An 18,121-nucleotide genomic window follows, 5' to 3' on the forward strand; every position below is an offset into this window, starting at 1 on the left:
TTGGTGACAGCACCACGAGGCAGGATTTATTGCTGCCATTTCAAAGCCAACGAATCTGAGAATGTTTAGGTTTCTCAATGTGAAGAATATATTAGAAAAGAAGAAAGCTCTAATATCAATAACCTAAGTTTCTACCTAAAGAAACTTGAAAAGTAGAGCAAATTAAATCCAAAGGGAGCAGAAGCAAAGAAATAATATTAATTAGAGCAAAAATCATTGCATTTGAAAACAGGAAATCGATAGAGAAAAGCAACAAAACCAAAAATGGTTCTTTGAAATGATCAATAAAATTTATAAGCCTCTAGCCAGGCTATCTAAGAAAAAAAAGAAGAGGACACAAATTACTAATCATAAATGAAAAAGAGGACATCACCACATGTTCCAAGGATAATAAAGGAATACTACAGAATACTTATATTTCATGTACCTGACAAGCAATATATACTTTAAGACAAAATCCATTTTTTAATTAGGGAAGAATTGGTCAGTTCTGTTATTTTACTTTTTAGTTCTGGTATGCTGAGACAATATCAGTTTTTCTTTTACTATTTATTACTCTTACAAACAAATTTGGGGTATAGAAATAAAATTAAAGTGACTTTTAAATATACCTATTTTAAAATATGATAGATTTTTATAGAGTGTTTTTCCTAGTATGCAAATTCATTGCTTCAAGTCGTCAAGTGGCCACAGCTGTTACTGACAGCCGTCAGTCAGGTTTGTTAAGGGGAGTGAAACATTTTATGGACAGCAAAGAGTTAACTTGTTTGCAGAGCAGCAGCTGTTGTGCAATGTGAAGGGTACTTGCTGTAACACCTTATTACTATGTTGAGTACTAGCTAGAGAGGAAGTCTTCCAAAAAAGTATTGTAAAGCTGCAAATAGATAAATAAAACCAAATCGCCCACTAGACCATGCACAGGATAGCTATGGGAATCCTGTGTTTGATCTTCTCAATGATTTTCTGCTTAAAATGAACAATTTTAGAAGGCTGGTTCTTTCGAGCCAAAACTTGGAAGTTCCATCTCTACAGTTCATTATCAAAGGGAAATATTGACCATCTACTTGCTGGAACTCTAACCAGAACTGGAAGTGACTTCTGAGACTGCTGGTTGTCCCTTTTTATCAAGAAGAAAACAGAAAGTTAGGGAGGCTGTTCAAGTGACTCACTTCTAAAGCACACATAGCAAATAGCTGGCAGGTCAGTGAGAAAGCAAGGCTGCCAGTAGGCATTTCTGCCACATTCTTTCAGATTGAGACCTAAAAAAGGGCAAGTCAATGAAAGATGCCCACGAGGGGGGTAGGTACTGTACTTGGTGAACACTGACTTTGAACACTAAAGGTCATGTTTCCTGCTAAGTGGGAAAATCTGACTCTCCGTCTGTGAATAAGCAAAGTGAGAACATTTGTTCTGGAATAAATGAGACGTGCTTGCCCTGCTAGAGATGCCGGCTATGTCCCAGCTATCTTGTCTGTCCCCACGAGACACGTTACTCTGGCTGGGTGAGCACTCCTTGTGTGTGTGGGTGGTTCATATCCCAAACCACACAGGTCCTTATTCTGAGCTGGCCAAGCCTTAGCCAGGGCATTTGCAGGCAGGCACCGGCAACTACTTACCTGTACAACCCTCTCACCCCAGAAGCCACTGGTCACTCTCATCTCAATACTTTTATTTTCTTCCTAGAAACTTTTTGCTCCTTTCTTTTTTATTCCGTTCTTTGATAAGGTCTCCTTGCTCATTTCATTTGCCCCACAAGACAGGCTCGTTACCATGAAGCATTGCCAGATTTTTTTTGTGTGTGTGTGGCTTTATCTCAGTATTTTACCCCTTCAGAGGGGAAAAAAGGTAGGAAAATATAATTTCTGAGAGAAAAAAAGGGAGTATGTGTTTTTCTGCTTTTTCTTTGTCTGTTTCTCACTGAAACTATCTCCCTCCACACACAGCCAGACTACAAACGTTTTGTCAGTTGTTTGATGATTATTGACAGATCGAAGCTCCATGTGGGCTAAAGGCCAATATTAGTGTAAGTTAGTCAGTAGTTTTTCATGTCATTTGCAGGGAAAGTGTCACACAACGTGGGCCGAAATGTTCCACTGGGAAACAACCCACAAGGATCAGCATGACCCCCCTGTTTTCTCTCTCCAGCCACTTCCTCTAACACCAAAGCTCTCACTCTCTGTGCCTTCACACGTTACTTGCACACGCTTGCTTTCCTCCTCAGTTTCCTTGGCTTGTGATTTCTGCTCTCTGGCTCCATTTCCTGTACTTTTGCTTTCTCCTTTAAAAATCACCTCCTCCAAGAAGCCTTCTGCAATATGCCAAGATGGGGTCAAGCACCCTTTCTCTATTCTTCCGTAATACACCTTATAGTTTTCTCCTTGCGTTTCGGATAGCTGATAGTCACCTGATTGTGTATTTCTTTCTCTCCTATTAGACTGCTCAATGGCACATGTTACACTTTTTTTCATGTCTTATCACCAGGAAGTATTTCCCAGCACAGTGCCTGATACGAGGTAGATTTTTTTCAGTCAGTGTTTGAGCACAGGTGGCTGAAAGAGTGGGATTCAGTTTACTTGTTACCTACTTCTTTTGTAGAGTGTTCTATGATAACAATAGAAGGGGGAATATTAAATCATTTATTTAACATTTGTTGGGGTGACAATAGTTAGTAAGTTACATAGGTTTCAGGTGTATGATTCTGTAATACATCATCTATATATCACACTGTGTTCACCACCCATAGTTCTCCTTCCATCACCATATATTTGATCCTGTTTACCCGTTTATCAAATCATTTTAATGCTGTAAAATTCTTAAATAGTACCAACTACTTTTGAATCATATCCCTAAGAGAATGTGTAGATGTGTGGTTGTGATAAAAAGGCCATAAATTCCCTGGAGAAATGTGATTTCTAGGATGGTAGAAATGTAGGGACAAATCACTTCAAAGATATAAAAACTTAAGACTCAGAGGCCTTGAATACTTACAATTGAATATTTCCAACTAAGTAAACAAGACTTTGCTATAATTATTTTCAATGTCTCTAAAAAAAGGTTTGGGTAAGCAGGTTCAAAGCTAATGTTTAAAAAGTATATGAATAAAGTGATCCTAAAAATGTCCCTTTCATGGCTTAATATGAAGGATAACAAGTCTTTTCAGGTATAAATCAGATTTTTTCTAAAGAGTATTGGCAAATGAATAAACACTTCTCTATCCTGGCATGTTTAGAATTGGACAGAAACACAAACATTCCTGATGCCCTTGGCTCACTGTTGTGCACTGGGTGTTCAGGAGTGTGGCAAGTCCTGAGTACTCTTACTTCCAACCTAGGAGATAGCATCTCGTCACTTGATTCCTCAGCTCTTCTTTTCAAGTGTCTGTTTCTCTCTAGTGGGGGTTTGAGTGGTAAAGATTCTTCAACTGTTGCCGTAATGAGGTTGAGACCATGGATTCTTTTCGTTTTGAATGAGTTAGCTTCATTCTATCCCAGGGCCCTTAAATTTTCCACCAACTTTGACTTTGTACCGTGAGATTTCAGTGCGGAAGGAGTGATAAATTATTGATCAATCACTCCTTTGCATGTTATTGAGCATGTCTTACATGCCAGGTGGAAAACTTCCCCCAGGTTAGGAAGCTGAGCAAAACTGAGTCTTTACCTGAAGGAATTGTAGTCAGGAAGTGGACGTGGAGGTGTACAGAAGGAAAGACAAAACAGAGGGCTAAGTCCAAGGACTGGCCTGTATCAGGACCATGTTGCTAAGTGCCAATCTGTGTGAACGCTTTCAATTCTCTTAACACTATAAAATAGGTATTATTAGCACATTTTGGGGAAGGAAAGTAAGGCACAGAGAGCTAAGTAACTCACCTAAGGTCACACACCTGGTAAGGGGTATTGCAACGCTGGAATCTATATTCCTACTGAGTTTACGCTCTCCTGCCTTTTGGTGGAGATGAGGGATTAGCTGTCCTATGTCCCTTCAAGGAGGGAAGGATGCTTGACTGGACCTCGAGGGACCAGTAGGAAGGCTGTTTATTCCAGTTAGAGGAAGCTGTACTGCAAAAGCCCAGAGGCAGGATATTAGCATCCCCCCCCCCCCCCCAGGAAATGGCAGTATAATTTCAGGTTTCTGGAAGATAAGGTAGGAGGAGCCAGAGTGGGAGGATTTGAGCCTAGAAGGCTTAGATGGAGGAATGACAATTTATTTTAAAAAAATACAGCAAACGTAGATACTGATGGCGTCTGAGACTGAGTGCATACGGCCCTGAGTTCAAATTTTGCCCTTGCCATTTACTGGCCTTTTAATTTTTGGAACTCTACTTAACCTCCCTGAGCCTCATCTGTAAAATACGAAATAGGGATTGCTGTGGTGACAGAGGAAAGAATGCCTATAAAAGCTGAGCCACTGCATCTGTATAGTATCTTCTCTATAAAATTAGTTCAGGGGCGCAAGAGTCCAGGGGTTCTTAACCTGGTTGCATATTCCTTTTCCCTAGGGGGCTTTTAAAATATGGTTGCTGTGCCCACCCTCAGAGATCCTCATTCCATTGGTCTGGTTTGGGATCCTGACTTGGGTATTGTGTTTAAGCCCTCCAAGTGGTTCTGATGCCAGGCAGGGACGGGAGCCGCCAATCCAGGCCCTCTGAGACAGCAGGGGTCAAGGGAGGACCTTGGAGCTGGAGGTTGAGGCCTGGGTGTTCCTCTCACCCTCTGTATCAGGATCTGAATCAGGATCTGAGTGGCTTTGTACACAATATCACTGTAAGGGGGGAAAGGCTTTTTCCTCTGCCCCTTAGATTCAGTGGCTGGGGCCCTGCCAATTGGACTGTAACAGACAGATTTACATGGAAAAAGTTTATTATTACATATACATATGGAGACCTTCATAGGAAAGTGAAGACACAAAGAGGCAGATAGGCCTGAGGATTTATACACTTTTTCAAGTATGCAGACCATCTTGGTGCTGACATCTTTTCACGGCCCTGAAATCCCCCTGGAAGGTGGGATTTATGGCTGTCTTCATTTCTCAGAAGTTTTTGCTTTTAGTCAGCCAAGGAAAATTCCTAGGTTACCTTCTGCATGCATTGATTCACATTTGCTCCCAGAATAAAGTTATCCTTATGCCAAAGTGGCACATGTTGGCTGGCGTTATTCTGATCCCCCACCTCACTCTGAGAGCCTTGGTTTCCTCACTGCTGTGACCTGAAAGACAATGGCTGCTGCTGTTATGAAGCTGCGTCCGTCCCACACTTACTCCTGTCACTGCAGCCACCACCGCTTCTGCCTCTAAGATGCAAAGCTGCCCTGCCCCATTCCTAGCCCCCAAGGTCGTTAGTGGTGCACATGAGATAATGACCATGGATGGCCTCTCCAACTTGCAAAGCTCGCTACCCACGTGAAGGAACCTCTTCTTCTCCTGCTCCAGGGACTTCCCAAGGTCACACCCAGCATGCAAGGCGAGGGCCCTGCCCAGTCTGCCCAAGGCACTTCCTCCCTGTCAGCTTTTCCTGCACTGCCAGTGTTTACAGTAGGGAAGTGAATACACTCCATCCTGTTCCTCCATGTTCTTCTTGTCCTGGAAAATCAGTGGAATGTGCAGAGCACGTGACTGGGCTTGGCATGTTCGCAGCCGCGGTGCCCAGACACAGACACACTGTACAGCCTGTCCTGCTTTGGGGCAGGCTGTACTGTATTTTTAGACCGGCCCAGCGCTGCCAAGACAAGTTGTGTGTGGAGACGCAGGGCAAAGCCCCTGCTAAAGCTACCAAAGCATATGGGGGAGGCTGAGGAGGGTGGGGCGTGGAGGTGCCAGTGTTTTGTTTTGGCTTCATTTTGTAGCAGTTCACATTGTGTGTGCTTGAGGATGTGTGAGAACATAGGATTAGATTTGTGAAACAGCTTTGTGAGGCAAGATAGCAAGTTTTGAAAAATGAATAACACTTAAGTTTATCTTTAAACTGCAAATACAATGTTTACACTTTATATATACAACACAATTATTTATCAAAATACTATGAATTTGGAATTGTGATCCTTTGGGTTGACTTTTTCCACTTTACTCAGTATGAAAGAAAGAGGGTTTGTTGTGTGAATTATAGTATTGTGAAATCAAGAGATTTGCTAATATCTTAACAGAACAAGCAGTTTAGCATACAAAAGAAAGCCATGAAGACAGTCTTTATTCTTGCTGGGTTCTCACTATCCATAACAACAGTTTTACTAAAACTTATTTCACTTCTATCCCGACTGCCCAGCTTCAGGCCCTGCTGGGGTTGCTGTAATAACTAACTAGTTTTCTTTGTTCTATCCTTTTTCTTGCCAGTTCATTCTCTGTACAGTTGCAAGAACGATATTCTGATACAAATGTGGCTATCATTGTTTTGGCAGTCATTTCTGATGCCTACACTTCATGGGCTCCCGGGGACCCATGTGATGAAGGACCAGCTCTTTCTGAGTGGCCTGGAAGGTTCTGACCATCCTTCTAGTTCCTCATTTCTGTTCCGCTTCCCCACCTGGGTGGCCATTGCTGGGAGCGGCTTCCTCTTCCCCCATCCATGGACCGCTTCTGTAGTCTGATTGGAATGATCTTCCTCCAGCCTTCTGCCTAATGAAATTCTAGGCAGATGTAAGACTCAGCACAGCTACCCACAGTCCAGTCTTGCTTTTCGCCCTCCCCTTCAGCCCAGAGATAGTGGCCTCTGTGCAACAGCCCATTTGGCTCCATGCTGTTCTGTGCATTTCTCTGCGGGGACACCTACCACACAGCGTTAACCATATTTGCTTTCCCCTTGCTGGGATTATGTCTTACTGTAGCAGTTTTTGGAGCTTGGAACCTAGAGAGCCATCAAGATATGTTGGTAGCTTTAGGTGGTCAGCCATTCACAGGCCAGCTGGCAGGGCCCGTCTCGGAGGTCCCTTGTGAGACACCAGTTTGAGTTACTGACTGGATGTAAATGGCTTGGAATGGAACTTTGGCTCAAATCATCCAGTTAAAATTTCAGGCTGCTTCTGCTCATTGTCTACATTAATGAGGTCTCAGTGCATTTTCATTCCATTCCTACTGGAAAAAGAAACCATGGTAGGGTTTTATTGTTTTAACCCTTTCCCTGGAATTCAGAATAGATGCCAATACCGCCCGTAGCTTCTGTGGTGATCTGTACACACACAACATATACAAACACACATGCACACTTAGTAATGTGCATAATTACCAGTCCGCTTTGTGTCTGTCCTGAAGTTTGGGGTGATTTTTATGTTTCCTCCCTGGAACACGATTCTTAACCCATGTTTCCCTATGCTTCCTATTCATGCCCCTTTGGAATTTGACCTTTTAGGTATACCTGAGGTATGTCTGAAGCTGAAATTTGAATTTGCAATGCAGTTAATACTCTTTATGTTATGTGCTTTTTGTGAATAAAACTGAGACACGAGGGCATAGTTTTGTATTCCATATACACTCTTATTTAACAAACTAGACAGTGTCTACGACCTGCTGTTATCTCCTTTCTCTGTTAAAAGATAACAGGATAGTCCGCAAGTGACAACTTGAAAATACTGCATGTAAGTGAAAACATTATAAAAATATGAAGTGATATACTTACACAGAATATACTAACATGACACTTCAGCGTCCTCTATCTGGGCTGATGATTCTAGACCTACTAGAATGAAGTCTAAACAAGTTGGTAGTGACAGTAACACTGTAAGGGTGAAAGTTTATTCAGGAAAGTAAACTGAGGACTCTAGAACCATTTCTGTAAGATCTGTTGTTGGACTAATTACTAGTCAATCTTTTCATTACCACCTTGACCAAGGAGCACTTTGTTAGGTCAATTCATTAATTCATGTAGAATCAACTTCATTTCTTTGAAAATAGCTGTTAATTCTGGCCTTTTACAGATTCAGATGACACTTTCCTCTAATTAATCCAAATTGTGGTGATACAGATTACATGTAAAACTATTTATATTGTAAATCTGGCTTCATATTCTAATAGGAACTAATAGAAATTCAGTATGGTTTAAGTTAAGCATTGAATTGTATTTAATGGTACAAATTGATTTTTAGAGACGCTTTCACTTGGTAGTGCAAAGCTTTTAAAGAGAAAGCTTTGTAGTTTTAATGGGCTCATATAAACAAGGAAACAGACTAAGTGTTCTCTGAAATACGTTCAAGATCAGGAGTCTGATCAATATAAACTACTAACCAAACAAAAACAAACAAAAACACCCTTGCCACCCAAATTTTACCTATATATAAATATACTGAAAGCTTGTCCTCATCGTAGATCCATGAGATTTGTACCTATCTTTTAAGTGTCAACTGCATTGTTAGCAAGAACATTATCTTTACACGATACATAGTAATTAATAACAGCAAACATATTTGGGTGCTTACTGCGTGCTACTTTCATGTGTTTTCTCACTCCTTACTATAAACGTAGGTGAAGGTCGTTGTTTTCCACCTGGGAAAGCTGATGTCCATCGGAGTCACAAATTAGTGCATGGAGGGGTCCCAATATCATGTTTCACTCCCAAAACATGTACTTAATTCACTTTATATTAAGGATACTGATTGTCTCACTATAGTCTAGACCAGGGGTGTCCAAATTGCAGCCCGCGGGCCAACTGCGGCCCGCGATCCATTGTTAATTGGCCCGCAGCAAATTCCAAAAATATATTTAGTTTACTTAAATAAACCAGGTGAGGCAACACGTACTTCACCTCGAGTGAGTGGCCGGCTGTTTGTGTATTTTACCGCATATGGCCCTTGGTGAAAAACGTTGAAAAAAGTTTGGACACCCCTGCTCTAGACAGTGAAACAACTGTATCCAGTTCCGCAAGATGATTCGTCATGACGACCAAACATTTTAAGTCTGGAATCCAAGTGTGCCACCTATGCAAACTAGGTAATATATAATTAGCTAAGAAATGGGAAGTTCCAAGCCATTTTGAAATAGCCTTGAAGTTATGCAATTTTGAATGCTGACGCATAGGCAGTAAATAAAGCACGTGGTCAGAGACTGCAGTAAAGAACCTCACTTGGAAGCTATTTCTGCATGGTTACAACTCTCCAGGCAGCCAGGTCTCCCTTCCCTTAGATACAGATCTGTTGCCTGCCTTTTACATGGGACTCAGAATCAAAAGTCAGGCCACTTCGCCAGAGCAAATGAAAGGACAGGCGTGAGCAGTTGGCAGGAGCGACAGGAGCTCTGAGGACCATTCATCCCCATTTTTGTCTGGCTCTCGTTCTCTCCTTCGCCACATGTTTTCTTCTTCTCTCTGTGTAGAGGCTTGCCCTGCTTTTCCTGCCTTCCCTGTGTCCTCATTCATAATTTCTGCCCTCTTCCTTGTATGTGGCCTTAGCTTACCATGGCCCTTCTGGACTCAGCTACCAGCGCTTTCTTTTCACTTCAACCTGGCTACTAATCCCCTCACTTTCCCAGTTTTCCAGTTATCAGGAAATCATACTCCTTAACCCAACTTGTCTTTTCAAAACAGAAGCAGGGGTCAGAGGTCACCATGTTTTGGTTGTCTTTGTGTCAGGTGTCTGACCCCATTTGTGTGTATTTTGGGTGTTTAGGAGTAGGGCCACGTGGTATAAAACATGGCCAACGCCTTCTTAGTGGTTAATGGACGGGGAACCGTCCATGGAAGACGGTATGAGAACTTGGTGGACCTTTAGGCATTGACAGTCCAATACAACTTCTGTGGTACATTCTCAGCTCTAACTGAAAGGGATTTCCAAATGCCAATGGTACATGAGAAATGGTATGCAAGGCTCTTTGAGGGAACTAATTCCCTTTCCTATTACTGAACGCAATACCATCTGCTGTGTCATTTTAATGCAATTTTAACAATAGCAGCAATAAAAACAACTACAAAATAAAAGTCATTCTTTGGTTTCTATTATGTGCCACACACTTCACATACATTATTAATAATTCTCCCACTGGCTCTAAAGGATGGATGCAAACATCCCTAACTTACAGAAGTAATAGAAGTGCAGGAAGCTGAAGTAACTGGTTCAAGGTTATACATCACACATAAGTGTAAATACTCAGGTTACTCTGATTCCAAAATCTACAATTCTTTCATGTATTATGCTAACGGTATATTTTTTATATTTCAACAGTCAAATATATTTTTAAGAAATTAACATGAGAAAAATATTCTACTATATTTATACAGATATTCACCTTTACTTTTTCTCTTCCTTCATTCCTGAAATTTCAAGTGAACATGGTGTCATTTCCCTTCAGCCTAATGAAATTTCTTTTGCATGTCTTTGGAGAGGTCTGCTAGCGACAAATCCTGTTTTCGCCCTTGAGAAATGGCTTTCTGTCATCTTCATTCCTCAAAAATATTTTTACTAGACACAGAATTTTAGGTTGCTAGGTCTTCTGGCACCTTAAAGATGTTCCACTATTCTCTGGCTGCCATCATTTCTCATGAGACACTTGCGGTCTTTGGAACTATTGTTCCCTCTGTTTAATATGTCATCCCTGGGCAGCCGGTTGGCTCAGTCGGTTAGAGCGCAGTGCTCATAATACCAAGGTCGCTGGTTCGATTCCTACATGGGCCAGTAAGCTGCACCCTCCACAACTAGAGTGAAAAAAATGACAACTTGACTTGGAGCTGAGCTGTGCCCTCCACAACTAAATTAAAAACAACAACTTGACTTCGAGCTGATGGGTCCTGGAAAAACACACTGTTCCCTAATATTCCCCAATAAAAATTTAAAACAAATAAATAAATAATAATAATATGTTATCCCACTTATTCCACTCTGCCTGCTTTTAAGACTTTTTCTTTGTCCTTCGTTTTCAGTAATTTTATTATTGTGTGTCTGGGCTGATTTTTGTTTGTTTGTTTGTTTATACTTTTTTTTTTGGAGTTTGTTGAGCTTCTTGTATCTGTAAATTTATCTTTCACCACATGTGGAAAGTTTTCAGGTATCATTTCCATGAATGTTCTTTATATACCAATATCTTTTGCTTCTGCTTTAGAGACTCCAGTGGCACAAATATGAGATCTTTTGATATGGTTCCATAAGTCCCTGAGACTAGTCATTTTTGTTTTCAATCTCTTTTCTTTCTGTTGTTCAGATAATTTCTGTTGCTCATTCTTCAAGTTCACTTGCTCTTTCCTCTCTCATCTCCATTCTATTGAGCTTAGCTAATGGATTTTTAATTTCATATATTTTTGAACTCTAAAACTTCAGTGTAGTTCTTTTTTATAGCTCCATTTCTCTTCTAAGAATTTCTATCTTTCTATTCATTTCAAGATTGTTCTCCTTAGTTCATGGAAAAAGGTTCTAATAGCTGATTTAAATTCTATCTGATAATTGACACGCCAAGTAATTTTAATTGTATCCTGGACATTTTGAATATTACATTGTCAGGTTTGCATACCATTTAAATTATTTGGAGAATATTGATTTGTTGTTTGATCCTGCATGATCTGTTCTTTTGTTCTGTGGTACTGGTTTCAATGTCATTTCAGTTTTCAGAGTCTTTGCTATGCTGTTTGGGTCTGCTGGGGCATTCACCATTCATGGCTTGGGGTGGGGGGAGGGTTCTGTACTGTAATTCAACTCTCAAAGCCTTTGTTATACTTCTCTGGGTGTTTTGTGCACACATGCAACTTGGGGAGTGAGCTCATTGTGGCATTCAAACACAGAATTAGAGATTCTCCAGCTCTCTCGTCTGTGGGATTTCCCGTACACCCTTTGGCTTCCAGGGCCCCTTTTCCCAGTTTATCTGGCTAGAAAGATGGGGACCTTTCAGAGTTGACCTCCTGTGCTCTGGCACAGTTCTGTGCAATTGTATCACAGTGCAAAGCAGCAAAGGAAAAGAGAAGACACATAACAGTGATTCTTTGCACAATAGGGGTCCCTTTCTCTGATTCTTCTGCCCAAAGGGTTGAATCATCATTTGGGATCTTAGATGCCCATGCCTCCCCTGGGGCAGCTGTGCAGATCTGCTTTTAAAGCTGGCCTTGAAGCCTGACTGGAAAAATAAAAAGAGAAAAATAAGAAACCTAGGGGTTTTCCCCATACTTTGGCTTGCAGGGGCCCATTTTCCTGTTTCTCTAACCAGAACAATGGCCTTATCTAGAATTGTTTGTTTGTTTCTTTTTTGTTTTTCTCTGTTTGTACCTTTTCAGAGTTCCCAATTGATTTGTGCTTAGGCCAAATCCAAGAGGAGGAAAAAGGAAAAACTCAGAAGGCTCTTTGTAGTTGAGTTGATCTCAGTTACACGTTTGACTTCCCTCCTTAATCCACTTGCTGTTGTTTATACTTTTTAGAGTCATCAGGTAGTTGTTTGCCTTATTTTTCTAGTTTTAGTGTGATCAGGGGAGCGACAGAATGGGTTCCTTATACTCTGTCTTTTGTTATTGCTGTGTTTTTCTTTTCTTTTTAAATTTATTGGGGTGACAATTGTTAGTAAAATTACATAGATTTCAGGTGTACAATTCTGTATTACATCATCTATAAATCCCATTGTGTGTTCACCCTCCAGAGTCAGTTCTCCTTCCATCACCATATATTTGATCCCCCTTACCCTCTTCTCCCACCCCCCACCCCCCTTACCCTCTGGTAACCACTAAACTATTGTCTGTGTGTATGAGTTTTTGTTTCTCATTTGTTTGTCTTGTTCTTTTGTTGTTTTTAGTTTATATACCACATATCAGTGAAATCATATGGTTCTCTGCTTTTTCTGTCTGACTTATTTCGCTCAGCATTATACTCTCAAGATCCATCCACATTGTCACAAATGTTCCTATATCATATTTTCTTACCGCCGAATAGTATTCCATTGTGTATATATACCACAACTTCTTTATCCATTCATCTATCGAAGGACATTTTGGTTGTTTCCATGTCTTGGCCACCGTAAACAAAGCTGCAATGAACATTGGAGCACACATGTCTTTATCTCTAAATGTTTTCAGATTTTTTGTGTAGATACCCAGGAGAGGGATTGCTGGGTCATATGGCAATTCTATTCGTAATTTTTTGAGGAACCTCCACACTGCCTTCCATAACGGCTGCACCAGTCTGCATTCCCACCAACAGTGTATGCGGGCTCCTTTTTCTCCACATGTTATTGCTGTTTTTACCCCTGGCACCTGCCGCAGAACCTGCCATGTGATAGACCGTGAAGTAAATGAAGTGAATCAAAATGTAAAATGTGAAGCTGCCAACTGTCTAGTAAACTTTGGTGGGACAGGGACGGAAAGTGCTTGGCTCCCAGGCTGTCACTCTTACTTCCTACGCACCAAACTCATGGGTACTTCTTCACTGCTCTGTTCATGGCAGTGTCTGAGTACACCCACAGAATACTTCCTGTCGCAGCAAACCTGGAAGTCTCTGCCCAATCACAGCATCGCTATGTGATGTAAATGCCGGCCTTTGATTCCTGCCTTCAAGACTTCATTATCCACATAAAACTCCAGCCTTCCTTCCCACTTAACTGCAATGACTCCTCCTCTCACATTCCCATCTGCCCATCCTGCTTTCGCTTTTTGACACTCCAGATCATGGGCATTTTTTTTTGTTGTTGTTCTTTGCCAGGTGGGCTTTTTGAGAAAAATTGTTCTTTCTTTTATTTAAGGTTTCTATATTTTCATTAAAAAAATTGCAATTTGACTAATGTGTTTCACTGAGCTTTCCCTTGCTTATACCGAAAGGAATTTTAGTGTTTTAGCCTTTGGGAAATGATAGATTTGTTTAATAGATTGATACTTATACTGCTCAAAATCGGTTATTGGAATTCCTTTTTATTTGATTACTACCATGTTTCCCTGAAAATAAGACCTAGCTGGACCGTCAGCTCTAATGCGTCTTTTGGAGCAAAAATTAATATAAGATCCGCTCTTATACAACATATTGTGTAAGACTGGGTTGTATAGTAAAATAATACCAGGTATTATATTACATTATATTATACCCGGTCTTATATGATAGTAAAATAAGACCGGTCTTCTATTAATTTTTGCTCCAAAAAATACATTAAAGCTGATTGTCCGGCTAGATCTTATTTTCGGGGAAACAGGGTATATGTCCCAACTAACTCAAGAGTCCCCTTTCTAGAACTTCCAGTGTCCCCTTTCCTAAAAGGGAAAATCTGGTCAGAAAACTGACCCCCCAAAGTATATTAAGTATGTGTATGGTGCAAACCCCAAGCATGATGACTGAAGGTTGACATCATAGCGTCCAGTCACCTGGTAAGGTTTCCGTTTAAAGATTAAGTTAGGCCCCGTCGCCTGGGATCCTGCCCGGCAGTGCTGCGGCTGAAATTAGAGACATGAAAAGGAAAGAAACCGGCTGTGCGGTAGGTTGCTGGGCTCACCGACTAAGCGTGTTTTTCCTTCTCTCCTTTTCTGCCGTGGTCTCCAGTTTACCGTGGTTTCTGGGCGGTCCTGATGCTCCTGGGGGTAGTTACTGTGGTCACCGCCAGCTTTCTGATCATCTGTGCAGCGCCCTTCGCCAGCCACCTGCTCTACAAAGTCGGGGGAGGCTCCTATGTGGCTGCAGGTACGTACTGCGCTGTGGGCGTGACTCGTAGCCAGGGGTTTTCTCCACAGCGTTGTGTTTTTCATTTATAGTTTCAGGTATCCGGCTTCTAGTAGTAGGAATACAGTAATCTTCGTATCTAGTATTTCTAGAGTGCTGACTGTACAGCCGACACTTTTGCAGGCACTTTTCCTGTCCCACGTGCTAACACTCTTAATCAGCATGACAGTGTTTGCTCATTGTGTCCACATCATAGGAAGAGGACACTAGGGAGGAAAGCTCCGTGGGCAGAGACTTTAAACCTCTCTTACCCTGTTCATTTTCTGTCTGTAAAATGGGGTCGTAACATGTCCGTCTGTAACATCAGGATAGAGGTGAACTTTTCCGTGTGCTCTTAAAGATAGCCATGTGATGATACGGAAAACCCTCGTGATTTATGTATCAGAGGTAAGGAGCATTTTTCTTGACGGCGTTACCATTCAGTTTTCATAATTGTGATTCGTGTGCATTATCTAAACATACTCTTCTTTGTAAAACCTACCCTTCTTTTAGTCAGCTTTCCCACTAGTCTTTCTAATTCATGTTAAAATGATCGTAGTACTAATAGAAAAATGGTGGAATAGGAGAGTCTTGAGAACTTTATGCCCTTTTCATTTAATTAGTAAAAGCCAGAACACTAACTTGAAAACGTAAGCCCAAGGTTCTTTGTAAAGATAACAATTCTAGAAAATCATACAAACCTCCATCGGACTCAGACCAAAAAGTGGACTATGCTGCATTGTAATATCAGATAAAAAGGACAGTGTGTTTCTATGAGATGCAAGTGACTGCAAAGGAGCAGAATGGATAGCTTTATTGTCTTTATAATCATTGCAAAGACAGTTCATGACGTTGCCCACCATGATTTAATTAACGGTCAATTAACAGACAGTTCCTGTAAGCACAGCGTTTGCACAATATTGTGCTGAATTCTGCAGAGGGCATACAAAGGATGATCAGGTATGGGTCCTCTGCTCAAAGCTCAGCAAAAAAAAAGAACCCCATCTCAGAACAAGAATCTTGTTTAATCTAATTTTTACTTCAATTCTTCAATTCTTCTTCACTGGTTTTTCAAGGGCCTTTATCAAGGGCTCAGATTTACTCATTTGAGCTCCTAATTTTTTAAATAACTTTTTAAAAATCGAAATGTTATTCACATACCTGAAAATTATCATTTTAAAGTGTATAATGCAGTGTTTTTCTAGTACTTTTACAGAGTGGTTCAAATATCACCACTATTTGATCCTGGAATATTCTTATCACCCCACAAAGAAACCTCATCCTCTCCTGCCCCCCATCCCTGAGGAACCACTAATCTACTTTCTGTCTCTATGGGTTTGCCTGTTCTGGAGAGTTCATAGAAATGGAATCACACAACATGTGGCCTTTTGTGTCGGGCTTCTTTTACTTGGATCTCATAATTTATCATCTGTCTTCTTTAATTCATAATTCCATCAGGCCAAACCCCTTATGTGCCTTAAATATGAGTATTTTCTTTATCAAACTTTGTTTCTCCCCTAAACCACATTCTACACTCACTTCATTCAAATGTCTAGTTTAGGTGCATATTTTTCCACTGTCTTCCCAGCATTAATAGCTCTCTGCTAAAATATGTAATTATTTGTTTCTCTCATTCCTTGATTTTCTTTTTAAATCTTTGTCAATAAAGGTAATGTGTAATAGCGGTAGATTAGTACTGACACATGGGCAGCACGATTGATTTAAACTCAGAAACACTCTGATTCTGAGTCTGGTCTTAGGGAGTGGGAGAGAGAGGGAGAGGGAAAGCAAGCGCACACTTGATGCTTTTGAGAAAAAATTGTTGGTCATTGTATTATTTGCGTCAAAGTATATCCACCTGGACTTATCGTGGTGATTACATGGTAAAGCATATAAATGTTAAATCACTATGTTGTACACCTGAGCTAATGTAATATTGTATGCCAACTACACTTTAATAAAAGTAAAAAAAACAAAGAATATTAGTGTGAGAACTCTGTAGAAGGATGAAACATTTGATACGTACTCATACGCCTGTGACAAGTGAATTTTCTTTTCCAGTGTATCTTTTGTTGCATGTGGGTATGGGGTTGAGGTCTTCTTTGCTCAGGTTTTCATGCAAAAGCCCCTTGGGAGTTATGGGGTATCGAAGGTGTTCTGGGAGCCCGTTCTGAAAGCCACTAAACTGGACGATTATGACATTTCCTTTCAGATTTGACTTAATTTCCTCATGGCACAGTTCTTTATTGCTAATGTCAGACTGTTTGTTTCCCAAGAAGAGAGACACATATTCTGTTGGATGAGATAAAATATTACTATTTATCTTATCAGTTCGGCCAGGAAAAGTGATGCTGTCAGGAATAGCTAAAGTTTACTGTCTAGCAGCTATTTCCACCATGAAACACAATCTTTTAAAGCACTTGTGGGCCCAATAAATCATCCTTAAATGTGGTACTTACTGAGAGAAGAATTTTTAAAATCTTCCAATTAATTCTCTGTTATTAACATTCCCAGATAATGTTGATAGGCAGCTTATTCTTTCAAAGTTGAAGATGAAAACTAACTCACATGCTCTGCTATACAAAGATGAGGAAAATATGAAATAAGCATTAGGTTGGTCACCTAGCCAGGTTTTTTTCTATACCACATTTATAACAGAACCATGCATATAGTCATTTACTGAGGTAAATGGAATTTATAATGCTTCCTTTGGTTAGATTTTATATTTTCAAAATGAAGAGATCTCATTCCATGCACCTAGTATCCCTGAATTGCTCTCGCTTTAGGACTTGCTTCGTCATTCCATGCCTAACCCACTCTCCTATGCTGCCCACCTGTGCCAACACGCTGTGGTCTGGCGGGCAGTTAGAAACAGGTGTGGCTTGGACCCGTGGTTGCTATGGCTGCTTTATCAATGCCACGAGCGAGACTGGACACTCTCTCTTTATTTGAACAGGTGGCCTTAGGACAGGGCAGAACCAAATTCCAAATGGCTATTGCTGGGTGTGTGCACATAGAACAGCTCTTTGGCACCATCAGGAAGATTGTTCTGGGACATTCCATGCGTGGCTGGGCACGCTGATGTTGCAGCTGTTGGTATGAGTGAGGGGTGGGGTCCATGGTATTCCTCTCGCTCTGGCCACAGGCTCAGAGCAAGGTTTGGAGGGCGTGTGTTGCCACTTCCTGCATCGGCCATGTGCTTTCTCAGGCGGCCAGGCCATGTGTTCCCCGAGGAAGTTCATTCTGTACCAAGCGTATGGTAATTGTCAGGACGGATTACTCCCAGCTAGTGTCTCAATGAGTCTTAGCACACATCTCCACAATGCTGAACAATTGGTGACATTTGTTTTAATGTGGATTCCTGGCAACCTCTCAGATACAAAGGGGGTGAGTTTTGTCTTCCCCTAACTCTGTGTTATTGGAGGTGATTGGAAAGATGCAAGAAGAGTTGGAATGGACAGGAATGTCATGACAAAACCTTTGAATTATATGGAGAAAATTATGACACAGCTGAATATTTCTAATGCCTGTGCAAAGGGACCTCCACACAGGAATTGCTGCAT

The 18,121-nt window shown here is 41.0% G+C and overlaps 1 protein-coding gene across 1 annotated transcript in view; it reads left to right on the forward strand.

Annotated features, from left to right (window-relative positions):
* The window catches only part of TMEM182 (transmembrane protein 182), a 54,764-nt gene that overhangs the window by 21,897 nt on the left and 14,746 nt on the right, over positions 1–18,121 (forward strand). Inside the window, exon 4 of the mRNA XM_019753802.2 lies at positions 14,403–14,540. Coding sequence (XP_019609361.1) covers positions 14,403–14,540 — 138 coding nt within the window. The remainder of the gene's footprint in view (positions 1–14,402; positions 14,541–18,121) is intronic.

Source organism: Rhinolophus sinicus, linkage group LG05 (assembly GCF_036562045.2).
Source record: "Rhinolophus sinicus isolate RSC01 linkage group LG05, ASM3656204v1, whole genome shotgun sequence".
Classification (NCBI taxonomy): Eukaryota; Metazoa; Chordata; class Mammalia; order Chiroptera; family Rhinolophidae; genus Rhinolophus; species Rhinolophus sinicus.